Below are 16736 nucleotides of genomic sequence, written 5' to 3' on the forward strand. Positions count from 1 at the left end.
GGGATCACGACCCAAGCAGAGATCAAGTTGGACTCTCAACCGACTGAGCCACCCAGGAGACCCAAGAAAAAAGCCACATGCCTGGGACTGTCACAAAAATAAAATTGATGTATATTAAAAGTTGCTACAAGAGTAGATATTCATCTTGCAGTTGAAAAGCTTTATAGATTATACTTGCAAGTATGTAATATATATATATTTGTATATATATATATATTTGTATATATATATATACTTTTTTTTTTTTTTAGTTTATTTCTTTAGTAATCTCTATGCCCAACGTGGGGCTTGAACTCATGACGAGATCAAGAGCTGTATGCTCTTCCGAAATGAGCCAGCCAGGTGCCCCAAGTATGTGATAATTCTTAGCTCCATCTTTCTATCTTATTTCTTAAATAATGAATTGAATATGGATTTTTGTGAGGGAATGGGGAATAATTTTCCTGACAAAACTATCCAAGAACACTTCATGCCATCCTTCACTTTGATTTTTACAGAATTATAAAAGAGATCGCTTTGCAAACATTTAAGAGGGTTTTACCTATTTCCCTAGGACTTCTCTTAATTCTTTGAGAGTGAAGCTGTTATTTCTTGAGGCACCTATCATGTCAGCATCATGAATATTCTCTTCAGATGTCGCCCGGTCTCACTCTGCCAGAGCCTCACTAGATGATAGCTCTGCATGCGGCTCTCCAACACCATCTTCATCAACTTCAGGAAATCTGGCAATATGTACAATTATTCCTTGTATTGGTCTTCTATGTGTGCCATACTTTCACATGTTTATAACATCCAACGGAGAGAATGGCCACAGGAGGCACTGACAAAGTTAGTGGAGGGAGAAAAGAGCTTTTGCTTTTTGTGTTATGCTGACTTGGCCTTCCCCAGCCACCTCCTAAGAGCAGGGACCTGGGGTAACAAACAAGATAATTGTCCAAAGCAGGAACAAGAAAGGTGAGTGGGGACAAGAGGGCAGCATGCTTTGATAGAACCAGAATCTTCTGCACTCTGCTTTTCTTGGCCACCTAGGGAAAGCATAGCTGTGAAAGCTCTTTCACACCATGCCATGGCCCCCAACTGCCCTTCCAGACTGCAAACCTGCCTCCCTCCATCCCAGGGAACCACAAGACAAAGTCTACTTGGTCAAGTGACACTTTAATAGGCTAGAAATAAAAAAATCTGTCTTTGGAGAATATCAAGAGCCACCTGTGGGCCAGAACAGAAAGCAGAGGCACAGCACTTAGGGCCTAGGGAGAAACAGCAGGCTGAGTGGGAGGTCAGCGATGGCTGAAGAATCCTTGAGGGTGGTTATATTTAAATGGCTTCATCCTGCTGGGACCCCTAGAGAAACAGGAGATGGGAGATCAGTTAACACCATACCCCTGGGTTGAAAAAATAAATTACAATTCATCCACGCAAGGGAAAACTATGCAGCTGCTGGGGGGAAAAGGAACATTGTGAGAAAAGCAGAGTGTAAAACATAAATGCCTGCAAATGCATGAACACAAACCTGGAAGGACCCACACTGACAACAGGCACAGGGCTTGGGTACCCTCGCTTTTTAGTATTTTTACAGAACTACTTGTTATTGTCTGCATGTTTAACAAGAAACGTATTTTATTTCTATAATAAGAAAAATAAAGGAGAAAACCTTAAAATCCTCCTTTGCAAGGAGAGTCCCATGTAGACAGGAGTCTGGGAGTGAAAAGAATCTGCACTAAGTGCCTGCAAAGAGCTATGTGCTTTATACTCACTACTCTCCGGTGCTGTTGCCACCATTTTATAGGTTTTACAGATGAAGAAACAGGCTCGGGAAGGTAAAATGCCTGAGATTTTATGGTCAGAAAGTACACAGCCCAAATTCAAAACCAGGTCTGACACCAAAGCCTACTGGCCAGAGGCCGACTGACAACCACGGCCAAAGCCCCCAGTGCTACAAAGCTAAGGTGCTTTGGCTATAATCCTGGGCCCCCAGGCCAAACACACAGGGCCCCCAAGCTGCACAACTCCAGTGAGTGATGTCCAGCTACAGGGCCTCTTTTGTTTGTCTGCCTATGACTGACATTCACTGGTAACTAGAAAGGATCGCGGGTCCTGGTCTGAAGGAGGGGTGTGTGTCTATGTGACCATAGAGATGAGGAGAAAGAAGATTTTTATTCCAACACTAATGCAACCACTTATTTATGTGAGGGCTTACTCTGCGTACATCATATTCGGCACTTTACAAGCTACATCTGGTTTAATTTCATCCTCCCAACAATACCTGAGGTTGGTATCTCAATCATCAATCAGGTATTGTCAATACCTGAGATGCTGTTTTACCAATGAGGAACCTGAAGCTCACAGGGCTACATGTAGACCTCCCCACACAGGATGGAGCTGCTACTTGAACCTACATCTTTCTGGCCCTGAAGCCCTTGCTCATAACCACAATGACAGATACCTCCCAACACGAGAGGGGCACAGAGTCACCTGGATGAGTCTAGGCATGTGGCTAATGGAGAACCCACAGGTTGAAAGTAGCCAGCCACAGGCAGGACCAGACCTCGGGCCCCTGCTGCCAGGCCAGCGCTTTGCAGCCCAGCCCCTTGGCCTGATCCCAGTGGTCAGCTGGACTCCAGGCCAAGAAACTCACATCTCACCAATCATGGAGTTAACTGGATCTGAGTAGCCAAAGGAGTACCTTCCCAGCATGCCCTGACAGAGGAGCTCAGCCTGGGTGACACACAAAGCACTTCAGGAAACAGATCCTTTGGGGACCATTAGATAATAGAAAATAAACACCGACCGTGTAAGAGCTTCCACCCTGAAAATGTGTTACAGCAGACTGAGAAGGTGGGAAGAACTGAGTTCTCACACAGACCCACCAGGGAGAGCAAGTCCTAGAAGCCACCAACACCTAGTCACTGCTCCGCCTCCCAGCAGCCACTTGGGGGCTGGAACTGGTTATTACCAGGTAACATGAAGAACCAGGCCAGGTGGAAGTGCCAGATGGAGGCGGGAGGATGCTGGCACAGCTTCCAGAGGCTGGCACTGGCTATCTGAGAGAAGGTGACGGGCAGTTAAGGCACCTTTAGACCGACAGGGAATAGGGGGGATGTGCCCTTCCCCTCTCCCAGACACCATTTCTCCCCAGCTGCTTGCTCAAAAGGGAAGGGATACCTGAATAGTGTGGACTCTGGAGTTTTGAAACTGACTCTTTTAAGAACAAGAACATGAGTTAGGGGGATGGAAGGGAGAGAAAGGACCTGACAAAAGTAAAATGGAACATCGGCTAGAAGTGCCATGAGCACAGACAGGCTAAACACCAAGCTGTCAGGACCTAACAGCATTTTGTGAGCCCCTGTCTGTGCCAGGAATCATTCTCATAGCTGACATAATTTATCTCTAATTCCTCATGAGCCAGACTGTATACTTCTACTTCAGCCTTTAGGAAATAGGCCCAGAGCTAAAGTGACTCTGCCAAGGTCACATAGCTGGTGAGGAACAAAGCAGAGATTTGCACTTATGTTTATGGTATTTCAGAGCTGGTTCCTTCCACGATGCCCGACTGCCTAAAGCTGTGGTTGTGGCAGACTTGTGAGCACCCCAGGAAGAGTAGGGCATACCCTGGGACTGCTGGGGCTATATGTAGTTTAAAAAGCTTATTTGGACAGAGAAAAGCAAACCCTGTTGTTTTCCAGAAAAAGCATAGGAAGTTCAGCTACATCTTCTTGGTCTGTGGTCTGGTGCTGCTCACTTAGTGGGTGGCCCACCTTCAGGGGGTGCTCGTGAAGAACAACTGGGCCAGGATGGTAGAAGTGGGCGGCAGGGAAAGTTTCAGGAAGGAGGGAGCAAGCTCTCTCCAGAAAATCCAGCTATGGAATTTTAATTTCCACTGTGAACACAGACAAGCACACCTGGGAACACACACGCCCTCCATGCCAGGCTTTGATCTCTGCCCCAAATCCCTGAGAGAGGCAGGGCTGAAGGCACCCAGAGCCCCAGCGCTCCCACCCCTCCCCTCACCTGAAAAGCCGTAGACACATCTTCTCCTGGGGAAATTCCTTGGGCCCCTCCACGCTGTCGTCATGGCTCTCCGTCTCCAGGTAGACGTCCAGCAGCACACACAGGCGCTGCAGCTGGTTGGTCAAGAGCTGATGGCTGGGTCGGGGGCCACAGAGCTCCTTGTAGCACACGTTGACCTCGCTCTCCATGGCCTAAGGAGTGGGAAAGCCAGGAACCTAGCACTACCTTCAGACTGAGTGGGTCTGGCAGCTCCACAAGAAACACAGCCGGGCCTCTGCAGGAGCTGGGTCACACCATCTCAGGCAAGACGGGCTTGTCCTCAGGACAACAGGGTCTTCCTGATTCTGACCCATAATTTTTCCTGCCCAATACTTGCACAGCCAAAAAGATGGAGGCATGTAAAGAAGAAATCTCAAGATAAGATCTAAGTCAGAAAGTATTAGGGTTAAAAGCATGATCCACGGCCAGAAGACCACTACAGCATCAAATCAACAGAATGATAAATTAATAATTAATAGCTGCAATGATCTTATACACCATCTCATCCCACCACGTCTGTGCTCCCGAGTTTATTCACAATTCTACAGAAGCCCAAGACAACAACTTTTCAAAGCAAGTATTTATATTATCTCCATTTTAAAATGGGGTGACCCCAAACTAGGTAAGTTGTTAAGATGGGTCTAGGCTTTTTCTTCTACTATACCACACAGACTCCAGCAAATTCTACAAATCCTGGCAGGTCCCTCTGTCCCTAGGATCACGCCAGTGGGCAAGCTTTCAGCTGCAGTAGGTTCTGCCACCTCCCATCTCACCAAGGAGGCTCTCCCCACTCCTCCCATTACCCCCATCAGAGCCTTACCCGAATGTTGTCATCGTTGCTATTGGTTTTCTCTCCTTTCCAGTTCAGACACAGCTGGAAAATGGGTGGGATGGAGGAGTAGCCAGGGTTCAGCACCACGGCAGCTTGGAGTTTGGCTGGGAAGGGAGGGGGAAGGGAGGGGGAAGGAGGAAAAATCAGTTCTGAGACCCAGCTTGCCAGCCACGGACCCTCCCCATTGGATCTTTGTCTTACATTAATCCGAGTACTGCACAGAACATTCTGGTCTTCTGTTTTTGTTCTACAATCTCTGAAGTAGAATTGCCAGGCTGCAGAATGTGAAGTCCTGTGACTCTGGTCCCTCTAAGGATGCAGAGGTGTGTGGACTCTCCAGGGTCTGGTCCACACTGGGTCTGCCCAAGTGTTATATTTGCTCCTTTGACAGAAGTTTAACTGGCATTTCTTTCTTTGCCCACAAGTTAAGGATTTTCCCATGTGAAGGCTTACTGTTTTTTTCTAACAATATTGTGTATTAGCTGTTACATCAACATATTTTCTCTATTGTTTCTTTTCTTTTTATGTATTTTGTTATGTGAAACTTTTTAATACCCAACATTTACGGAGTACTTACTGTATTCCAAGTACTGTGCTAAGCCCTTTATATACATTTTACTTCAGGTTTATTTCAACCTACCAATGACTGCATGAGATGGGTACCGTTATTATCATCTCCATTTTACCTATAAAGAAACTGAGGCTCTCATAGATACTTCCTTAAGATCAAACAGTTGCAAAGCAGCAGTGCTGAGTTTACCTAGAACTGTCTGATATCAAAGCTGTGTTCATAGTCCTTACAGGAAACAGTTGTATTTTTTAACATATTCATTTTTTTTCTGGCGGCAGCCTTTGCTTTTCTCCATAGGATGACATTCACTTTTACCATGAATGCGCTAGATATGCCATTCCTCTCTCATTATTTATGGGGGGGGGAAAAGAACTATGACACACCAGTAATTCAAATAACAGAGGACAAGAGAGTGGAGGTTAAGACAATTCTTCCCTGACACCTGCGACCACATTTATTAAAAAGTGAGTCCTTTCTCTGCTGTATTGCTTCTGTCCTAACAGTTGGCATGTATTTCTGGATTTATCTCTATTAAGTTTTGTTTTTAACCCATACTGTGTAAAATTTTCAAACTGATCTGTTGTAAAATAAAGGATTATTCATGTGTCTCTGTGTGTATATGTGTATATGCATATATGTGTGTATGTGTATACGTATGTATATGTATACGTATACACATATACACACACACACACACACACACACACACACACACACATACACAGTGCATTGGTGGTAAAAGTGAACGTTATCCTACGGAGAAAATATTTTTCTGTAATTGCTGTGCACTTATTTAAATTTCACTCTTAAATTTTCAAATTCTGCAATGCATCTTATGAAAATTTTAATTATCACATTCACTGTTATGGATCTAGAACACTTACTACCTACATAAGCTTTCATCTGGTCAACCAGGAAGCAGAGTGATGTCTTCTAGTGACTTCCCCCTCTTGGGGCTTTATAAATTTCTTGGACTACATATTTGTGCCTTTTCAAAACAGTATTCTGTGTTATTTAGGGATGAGACAAAAGTGATTTTTGAAAGTGAAAAGGATGGGAAGCAAATGTACAAATTCCAAATAGGAGTCACCAATTGTTGAGGGAGAGAATGAAAGCATGAAGTGCCCTGGGGACCTCAATAGTATCTAAAATATTTAATTTACTCAGGATATTTTTAAAACATACAAAAGGCAAGAAACCAAGGTAGAGAAACTCTAATATCACAGAGTGCAACCTTTCCTTGTATTTCTCGCACTTAGACCCGCAGACAACCAACCCCCTGAGCTCTGTAGCTACAGCACCGAGCCCCAGGGGTCAGATTCCGTGGGCAGTGGCAGGTCTGCTGAGGCAGGAGCTAGAAAACAGCTCCACAGGCAGCACCCAGGTGGCTCCACAGAAAGCCGTGGCAAATTAGACTCCAGGACAGCCGTGAGGAACCACAGCTTTTGATGCCTCCAAAGTGAGGGCAGAACAGCAGACAGGGAGGAAGGTCCTACTACCCTGCACTTCACAAACTGAGAGTGGTTTGTTGGCCCTTCTGTGAAGAGGAGGAAGAACTGGTATCTGCTTTTAGAGAACAGTAAAGCAAAGGGCTAAGTGCTCAGGCTCAGATCGCATTTGTGACAAAGCCTCAATTTCCTCACCTATAAAATGGGAATACGGGTTTCCCCTGCTATCCAAAAGTACAGTGTTCCTATGAAACCTTCCGTAAGTCAAAATGGCATAAGGAGTGGAGCATCGCCCACTTAACTTTTCGAGCATTAATGCCACTTTACTTTTACACAAGACCTATATTAGTACAGTAATGGTTTTTCTTGCAAAGGTGAACATCCTCCTTTCTTTCAGTTAGCGAAAACAGCACTAATGTAGGTTTTGTGCAAAAGCAAAGTGGTGGAATGCAAATTTTAGGAAAGCAGGGGGTACTTGCATTACCACTCCCAGTCATGAGGATTAAATGAGATAAAACATGTATGTGGCTGTGTTATAGAACAAGTCCTCACTGAATGGTGGCTCTTACAATCATTACTACTATTTGCTAAGTCACCCCAGCAAGATTCTAGGATCTTTTGCTTTCTTTGGGCAACCTTCAGGAATGTTTTATTCTTATTAGCTTCCCTGGCCTACCACTGTGATCAGAAGAGCAATTACCTGTGCCCCTTTCCACGAGTGCCATGTAGTAAAGATTGGTGTCCTCAGCCAGTCCTGCCTCCACAATGTCCTTGGTGAAATGCAGCTCCTAGAAGTCACCACAGAGGAGGGAATTCCTGGATCCTCCAGTCAAATCCCTTGCCCTTCTAGGGGAAGGGCAGGAGCTGAAAGATGATATGGATCTTTGGGACAGCAAGGGTGACATGTCACTCCTCCACTTACCATGTAATCCTCATGGGCAATTGTCACCCACTTTACCAGGCGGGAGACAACCTTTGCAGGAAAGAGGTACTGGCAATCACTGGTAACTGGTACAATGCCATGTTCTAAAAGAGAGCAAGTCGGGTGGTATTACAGGTAGAAATCAGATGCCACAGCTGGGTAACTAGGATCATCTGGAGGGCTCAGGTGGCCCTGCCAGCTCTCCAGATACATGAAGCATTCAGTAGGTGCCCTGGTCAACAACATGTGCTAGGAATCCAGGCACACCAACCTGACCTTCACCCCTGCTATGTGCTTGTGGCTGGACCTAGCACCAGCATTCATGGTGCTTTATCTTTAATGCAAATGATGGCCAGCAAAACAAAAACCCCCTGGCAGCCAGAACCAGTGATGGTGCCTCTGCAGCAGTGACTGTTAATTAGATCAAATAGCCAAGAGGGCTGTTTTCTCACAGCTGACCTTGATGGAGGAAATGACTGAAGTGTTCTGTGTCAGTTTCTCTAAGGGAGAAGAGTTAGAGAACTGCTCCAGGGCAAATTCCTGCTGGTGTTTCAATCCACAAATATGCCAACACAGTAAATGCTGTCTAGGATGACAATCATCCAACCTTGGGACAAAACAACTTTAGCAATGGTGGTGGGGAAGAAACCCACAAACAATGCTGCCCTGCAGGGATCAGGGTCCGTGTGGAATATAAGAACTGCCCCAGATGGGTAAGGACTCCAGATGGGTCCTGGAAACCTAATGCCTTTCCTGACAGTGATTCTTTTCAGTCAGAAAGATCTCAACCCTCACTTCCCCTCAAGTGCCTTATACATGGTAAGTCCTCAACAAGTATTTACTGAATGAGTAAACGAAAAGGAACACCGATATGGCCACCACCTTGGTCAATGGCTCGTTAGCTCAATGGCTCAGAATCACCTGGGAGCTTATGAATAACACTGGGGTTCATCCTCACCCTGGAGGATGTTAGCTCAGTGGGTCTCAAGGGAGGTTTGAGGGGGTGGATCCCTGGATAGCTGTATCAAATAAGCTAAATGTAAGCTCTACAAAGCATGAAGTGGATTTCTACTAAATATCTGTTAGAATGTACACCCAAATCCAACATGCGCTAACCTACAGTAAGTTGTTCCTGACCAGTCCACTAACCTGGACCACCCAGGAGGCTTTGGGTCTCTTTTGTGAGCTGGGACAGCCCTGATAGTCCTGAGGGGAGCTAAGATCCCTGCCTGGATGGACCTGTAGCTCTCCCCAGAGGTCCTGCCAACACCTCTGCTCAGCAAGAGCCAGGCAGTGTCATCAGGATTTAAGAAACCTGAGTGAAGGACTAAGTCATCTTTGTCCCTGTGTTGTCCAAATAGGCCTTAAGCCACAGCCACACATCAGCTTACCCAGGGATGCAAACTGTTTGTGGAGGGCCAGGCGGGATTGAACCCTGGTCTTCAGCAGTTTCATGGTGGTCTCCATGTGGCTGGCGCTCAGCGAGTGGTCAGCAATCACTGTGTGCTGTAGATGACAGCGAGAAGCACCCTGAGTGCCCCCTGTCCTTGTCTCCAGGCATTGCCTCTCCTAGGCCCTCCATGCCAATGGCAGCCAGGACCACACACATCCTGAGGTGGGCACCTTATGGGAATGGCAGGGTTCACCTGCTGTGACAGGCCAGATGCTGAGTTCCAGTAGGAATACAGGATGCTGGAATCTCAAGAGGCCTGGCCAGCTCCTGAGAAAGGAAGGCTTCTGCTAAGGTGCCAGATGCCAGATCCCTTGGGGTTCTGGTGATGCCTCATTTTTGGCACCTTTGTACACCATACTGAGGGGCGGTGGAGCCTGGAGTCATGTAGCACCCAGAGCAAGGACTCTAGTTACTTTCATCTCGAGGGCTACCAGGCTCAGGGAGAACCAAAGGTACCTACACATTTGTGGGCCTCAGACATTTTTAGTATCCTGAGTGGAGGGAGGACAGACCATAGCCCCAAGGAAAAGCATTCTGATACTTCAAAGCCCTCAAAGGCCATCCAAAGCCTTTCTGGAGGCTGTCTGGGGGGTGAGGAAGTAGAGATCCTTAGCCAAGGAGACTGGATCCACAGTGTACACACCTGGGGCTGCTCTTTGGGGAAGTGGAGGCCACCTAGCTTCTGTACCCACAAATAGGGGTGACCTAGGTCAAGTACGTAGTCTCTCAAAGTCAGGATGCTGCAGAAAAGAACACAGCATAAAATGATTTTATAAGTCCTTTCTGCAGTGGTCCCAGGATACAGCCTTCCTCCCATGCCCCTGAAATGGATGGTCTCACAGGCTAGGCCACACTCACAGCCGGGCTGCCAGCAAAGTCTCTAAACTTCATCACCTTCCTACTGTGAATTTCACCTCTCCCATGTTCCCTTTTCTCTTCCCCCCAACTCATAAACAAGTCTCAAGTCTCAATATAAAGTCAATGTCTTTGATTTCTTCACCAGTCCACCAATTTATAAAATATTTTTCAGGTTTTTAATCCTCAGAGAATTGAATGTTAAACCATGTTATCCTCTCATGTGTTCTTATCATGTCCTCCAAGTTTGATCCTTCCACCCTTCCTCACTATTCCATGACCTTCATTTGCCCCTTGTGTTCCCTTCTTTTGACATAGCACTCCCTCAAGCTCCAGGGTCTCCCTTGCCCCCTGATAGGCCTCTGACCCTAACAGGTCTTTAATGCTGGGCTTGAGCTGCCAGAGAAACTCCAAAGCAAAGAGACTGGGAAAGGAGGAAACACTGCTGACTCACCCAACTTTATCAAACTGATACTGATTGGCTGGATTCGGAGTCTTCTTTCCATGATCCCCTGGATACAAACAGCTCAGGACTGAGTCAGGAGACAGCAAGTCACTGGAAAAGCGATAAGACCGCAGTGAAAACACGGTCAATGCCTTGCTTTGAGGCAGACTTGGGCATCTGGGGATAGTAATGCCACCTATCATTAATGATCATGCTACCACTTACTGAATGCTTCCTGTGGGCCAGGACAGTGGAGGGAGGACAGACCATAACTCTTTATACTTGAGGTCACCAGATCTCACACTCTATGAGGTATGACCATTTCCATTTTACAGAGAAGAAATTCAGGCTTTGAAAGATATGGCTTGTCTAAGATCACACTACTAACAAGTGCTGGAATAGGGATTTGCACTGTCTGATCAAAGACAGTAGTACTCCTACACACTAAATTTTTTGAAAACCCTATCCCTTTAAGAGAGGTATATGGTGACCAAGGCCTTACCTTCAGGGGAGCAAAGCTCTGTGACACTGGAGATAAAATAATCACAATTTTCATAACAGCAGAAGAGATTCCTTTCTACCCCCAAAGAGCAAGTAAACAGCTTTAATGGTGTGCCTATCTCACTTTGACCAAATCTCATGCCACTCACAGAAAAAGGTCCCCTTTATGTTCCCAGAAAAAGACATTATCACATGCGCTGGACACAAGGTGACCCAGGGCTATAAGCAGAGAGACAGCATCACCGCCACCCATCTGGAATGGTTAGGGCACAGCCTGTAATTAAACGCTGACAAGTGGAAAAGGGATAGAGAGGGGAGAGGAAGAGGATAATGGAGTAATCTGATCACAAAGGACAAGGCTCAGTCTTTCTCTCAACCAGCAGGGGTTCTCCTTCATCTTTCCAGGTCTGGCATCAGGAGCAACTCAGGCAGAATGGGCTAATCTTACTGCTCAGAGCCCAGGCATGACTTTAAGAATTTAGCAGTGGGGCGGTGGCAGCTTTGACTCTTCCTGGTTTCCTGTCTCTCCCAGAGTCTCTCTGCTCCACCTCACTGCCTTTCATGGAGAACTGGCTAGAAATAAGAATTGTCAGTCGTTTGGCCAATATTATTTAGTGACTATTACTAATAAATAGAATGAATCAGGAGTCAACAAAAATAAACAGAACAGCTAAAACTCCACAATAACGGTTTCTAATTAACAAAACCTAATGAAAGAATCAAATCTCCTTGAAAAATTTGCATCGGTAATATGTGGTTCAGGACAACTGAATTTGGTGAAGATAATGGACATAAAAGGAGAGATTATATACAGTCATAAAAACACAACACCAAAACAAAAAACTACTCAGTCAAATCTTTGTTGTAAAATAATAATAGGTAAAAAGGGATTAAGAATTTGGTAAGTAAAAGTGGAAAATCATTAAAAATAGTTTAATGACTTAATGAAAAACTGATTAGTGAGTCAAAATGTCCTAATGGAGATCATTCTGTAAAATAATTTCTTGAAGAAAATTCAGCACGGCTGGTTAAATGTTAAAATGTTTGTATGAAGAACATCAATTTCCTAACGAATTAATAGATCCTGGCAACAGTCATCAGTGCTGCTAACGCCACAAAAATAGAGACAGCCTGTGCCTCCTGATGGAAGCACTCAACATTTATACCATCCTGCTCCCTCATCCCTCCTGCAAAAAAATCAAAGTGGAATCTCACCAAGCCTCTAAACCTAACTATAATTAACGTGAAATACCCAGGAAGGTAGTAACTCACTAAATTCTAATGCAAGGATGCAATCATCAAAATCCAGACTGGGGAAACCTACAAACAACCCATTCTCTTTGACAAACAGATGGCAGGGACATTCAGATGAAAAGATGCTTGAGAGAAGCGTCACCCAATTGCAACATGTGGACCTTATAAAGATCCAGATTCAAAACCCAAACTATAAAAACAACTAACAAAAAACACTAAGAGAAAATCAGTGAAATTTGAACCCTGAATGGATACTGAATGATATTAAGGAATTAGTATGAGACTGTGATTATATCAGGGAGAAAAAAAAGTATCCCTGTGTTACAGTAGATGAATAAATAGAACCATACACCAGGCTGGTATCTCCAGGGGCCAAAGCAGCCTGTACTTAAGCAAAGGCCTCTGAGCTGGCAGTTTGGAACTCTAGGCCCAGAGCTCCCACAACTATCAGATGCCTCCTGGACCTCAGTTTCTCCATCTGAAAAATAGGGGGATGAGCTAGACAACACCTGAAGGCCCATAAAGATACAATCCTGGTTTCAGGGTGGTGCTTCCTTTTGCATCCCCTCCCTCTTTTGGGGCCACGGACCATCTATCGATGATAGTTGTAGTTTCCTCCCCTTGTAAAGTTATTGTGAAGAGTTAAAGCAAATTCATGATGATAAACACATTACCAAGTGTGACATTACCAGCTGTCATTACCAAGTGCTTCACTTATGCTAAGCACTAGACCTGATCCTTCATAAATACCCTGGAAGTGTATATTACAATTCATGACCAGAGTGAGGAACCAGCCTCAGAAGCCAGGAAACTTGGCTAAAGGTGCACACACAGGTATAAGTGGCAGACCCGGGAAACACTGGAGCTCTGAGCCCAGCTGGTATCCACTCAGCAGTACTGTCGCCAGTACTTGCATGTGCAAAGCTTAGGGAGAAGCTGGAGTTAAGTATGCACTGAGGCCAGCTGGCAGCCCTCTTCTTAGTAGGTTTGGCATCTGAGAGGTGAGCAGGCAGAATGCTGGTGACAAGGAACTCCACCATGGCCAGGGCCCGCAAGCTGCTAGACTGAGAGCTCTGGCCAGGCAGTGTAACCGGGCACTCTGAAGAAGCAAGCCCTGGGCTCCCTCTGCTGGGGTCAGGTGAGAATAGGGTCAATTTCATCCAGAGTGCCCTAGCGTGATCAAATAACTCTTGAGTCCAGGGACCAAGGCTGCGGCCTGAAGGGGGCATGAACTGTAAGTGTAGGGTAGAGAACACAGGGACACCAGGCAGCCATGGGAAGAGCCCCACCCCACCAGGCACCAGACTTGTGTGTCTCCCTCAGTGGTCTCTGTATAGCCAACCCAAAGACTCAAGTGTGCAGGAGTACCAGGCCAAGGTAGTGCTCCTGTGAGGCTATTTCAGGCCCTCTTGGCCCTTTTCCTTTCTTCCCACTCCTAGCGTGGAACAAGACTGCCACAGCCAGGCGCTTCCTGGGGATGCCAAACCTGTGGCCATCATTACCATGCCTCCACTCACCCTCCTCAAAACCTCTTCCTGCTGCCAGGTAAGGACAACCTGGGACTGAGCTGGGCTATGAAGCAAAAGTCCCAGCACCTTGGGAAAGAGTAAATGAAGGCCTAAATTTGTCAACCTCATCATGTCTGCCAAATTCCATTTCTACATTCACACCTTTCCACTTGTCAGAACAAGCTGCTGCTCTGCCCTGCCTACTCAATTTTCCATACATTGTAGTCATTTTATCATCTGCTGTGTAGTAAGAGGACCAAATTAAGTCAGCAAGTGCTTTCTAAATACCAGTGAGGTGCCAGGACTTCCAGACGTGGACATGACAACAGAAGTCAACGGAGCAGTGCACCTCCTCAGAGCCAGTGTGCGCAAGGAACCAAAAGCAGCCCGCGGAGAGGCTCTCCTCACACCCACCCCTATGCCCCACTCTCCACAGCGCCTGCCCAGTACCCTGCACTGATGGGGGTGATCAGCTCCGTGGCGGTTGTCACTTTGGCCTTTACCGTCATGATGTTGAGGTTCATGAGGTAGTAGAAGGTCAGGTGAAGCACACTGTCATCTGGAGGGGGAGGATGAAAAGAAGACCATGTACAAGTTGAACATGAGAGCAGAGTCTACAGTATTATGGAACTGTAAAAGCGAGGCTTTTAAGACCTTTTACTGTAAAAACAGAAACTCAATGGCAATTTTATATTGAATAAAAAATGTCTACAAATTCTTTGTAACTCCTCTCTCCAAGAGGAGGAGATTCATTTCCCTCCCCTTGAGTGTGGGCTGGACTTAACTGTTTCTAAAAAGTAAAATATCGAAAGGGAGCAATCAAGTGATCATCAAGTGGATCCAGGTTAGTACCAGTGACACCATGTACCCCTGATATGATGGGATGATGAACCCATGTCTATGGTATTCCTCCCCCAAACCCATAAGCTCAGTCTGATAAGGAGAAAACACAGACAAAGCCAAATTGAGTTTTTCTACATAGTAAATAAACCTGGTCTTCAAAGATGTCAAGGTCATGAAAGATAAGCAAAGACTGAGGAGGAGAAGACTGTCCTGCCTGCAGGAGACTAAGAGGCATGGTAACTAAATGTCATGTGAGATCCTGGACTGGATCCTAAAATGGACAAAGGACATTAGTGGAAAAAACAAGGAAATCTGCATAAATTCTGTGGTTTAGTTAATTGTACCAATAAAATTAACATTGGTTTTGATCACTGTACTATGCTTAAGTAAGACGCTGACATTATGGGAAGCTGAGTGAAGAGCATGAGAAGTCTATTATTACGGCAACTCTTCTGAGTCTAAAATTATCTCAAAATAACAAGTTTTTAAAAAAAGGTGAAGTGTGTAGAGTATGTTTCCATTTGTGTAAAAACTAAAAGGAGAAGGGGATAAATATACACTTGTATAAAAGCTTCTAAATATATAGAATAGTTCTAGAAAATACGTAAGAAATCTGTCACCAAGAGGTAAGACCTTGGAGGTAAGACCGAGGACTGGAGTCTCAGGTGAGAGGGAAACTTACATGTGACAGTTAGCTCTTATACTGTGTATATTGCTTTATCCATACAAAACCAGTTTCAAATCATTCTCTGCAGAACACAAACTTCTACTTATGTGTATGATATTAAGTACACTGGTCATAGTACTCGAATCCTGCACACTCTTGTGACTTGTTCTGTGTATCTGACTTAGTCAATTCAGAAATTGGTATAATTTTATCAAGCATCCCTTATGTGTCTAGTTTCGTCTCTGTTGTTATGCTTATGACTTAGAGAAAAAAAATCAAACTCCATGCAAAACAATGATGAAAAACAAAGAAATATGAAACCAGATCTTTTTCTTGGTCAAAAAGGACTTTGGCTTGCTGAACCTTGTGCACCTGCAGCTAGCAAAAGCCTCAAATGCTATGGATCCTCCAGAACAAAGGGAGCCAGACCTTTGCACTTCAGGTCCAGCATGACAGATAGCGGGTGCCTCTTCAGCATCTCCTTGCGCTTGTCATCCAACTGAACTCCCAGTGTGGGTCGCCGGCGTTTCTGGACAAAGGAAAGATCAAATCAGATGAGCACTGGTCATACGAATTTGCCCCTTCCTTCTCCCTACTGGCCAGGGCCTCAGCCCCGCTGGCTGGAACCTGCTGCTTCAGCTATCCAGCTGCCAGACCCCAGCAGCTCTTTCTTTCCCACCTCTTTCTTCTGCTTCTAGGGAAGATGGCACCTGCCAACTAGCAGGCCCCAGTGCAGCTGCTTGACACACTCAGGAGGGCAAACGGCTCTCACCGTGGTCTGCTCCTCTTCAGCATCGGAGTCGCTCTCATCATCTGCAACCACAGAGAGAAAGCATCTGGAGGTAAGGAGGTTCCCAATGCTCCTAAAGTGCCTCAACCCATGGGGCTTAAAGGGGCTGAGACTCTGTCATTTGTAAATGGGTTTCTTTAGAATACATGATAAACTAATTTGCTGCTGCTGATTCAGTATAGAAAACATGGTGATGCGAGAAAAAAAGGAGGAATGCCTCATAATCCAACTGCCTCTATTTTTGAAGGTGCTTTTTAATGCAATCCTATGGACCACAAGCCCCACCCCCGTTGTTGGTAGTGGTGGTAGTAACAGTAATATAAATAGCAACAGCAGTAGCAGTTAATACAACTTGAGGGGTTGCTATGTGCCAAGAATGATGCTAAGAACTTTGCATGTATGACCTCATTTAATCGACACAATAATTTTACATGAGGTATTACTATCCTGTTTTGACAAGTAAGTAAACTGAGGCTCAGAAAGGCTAAAGAGGGGGCTCCTGGGTGGCTCAGTTGGTTAAGTGTCTGACTTCGGCTCAGGTCATGATCTCACAGTTCATGGGTTCGGGCTCCATGTCGGGCTCTGTGCTGATAGCTCAGA

General features: G+C 45.5%; 1 protein-coding gene across 5 annotated transcripts in view; it reads right to left on the reverse strand.

Annotated features, from left to right (window-relative positions):
- Positions 1–1136: 1136 nt before the first annotated feature.
- The window catches only part of THOC5 (THO complex subunit 5), a 31553-nt gene continuing 15953 nt past the window's right edge, over positions 1137–16736 (reverse strand). For all 5 annotated transcript variants that reach the window (XM_049618987.1, XM_049618989.1, XM_049618985.1 and 2 more), the window contains 11 exons: positions 16119–16159; positions 15776–15875; positions 14287–14395; positions 10583–10684; positions 9917–10013; positions 9212–9326; positions 7821–7924; positions 7599–7686; positions 4868–4983; positions 4009–4199; positions 1137–1341 (listed from right to left, as the gene is read on the reverse strand). In XM_049618987.1, the coding sequence (XP_049474944.1) occupies positions 1278–1341; positions 4009–4199; positions 4868–4983; positions 7599–7686; positions 7821–7924; positions 9212–9326; positions 9917–10013; positions 10583–10684; positions 14287–14395; positions 15776–15875; positions 16119–16159 (1127 nt within the window). In that variant the 3' untranslated portion in view covers positions 1137–1277. The remainder of the gene's footprint in view (positions 1342–4008; positions 4200–4867; positions 4984–7598; positions 7687–7820; positions 7925–9211; positions 9327–9916; positions 10014–10582; positions 10685–14286; positions 14396–15775; positions 15876–16118; positions 16160–16736) is intronic.

This window comes from Panthera uncia, assembly GCF_023721935.1.
Source record: "Panthera uncia isolate 11264 chromosome D3 unlocalized genomic scaffold, Puncia_PCG_1.0 HiC_scaffold_8, whole genome shotgun sequence".
Taxonomy (NCBI): Eukaryota; Metazoa; Chordata; class Mammalia; order Carnivora; family Felidae; genus Panthera; species Panthera uncia.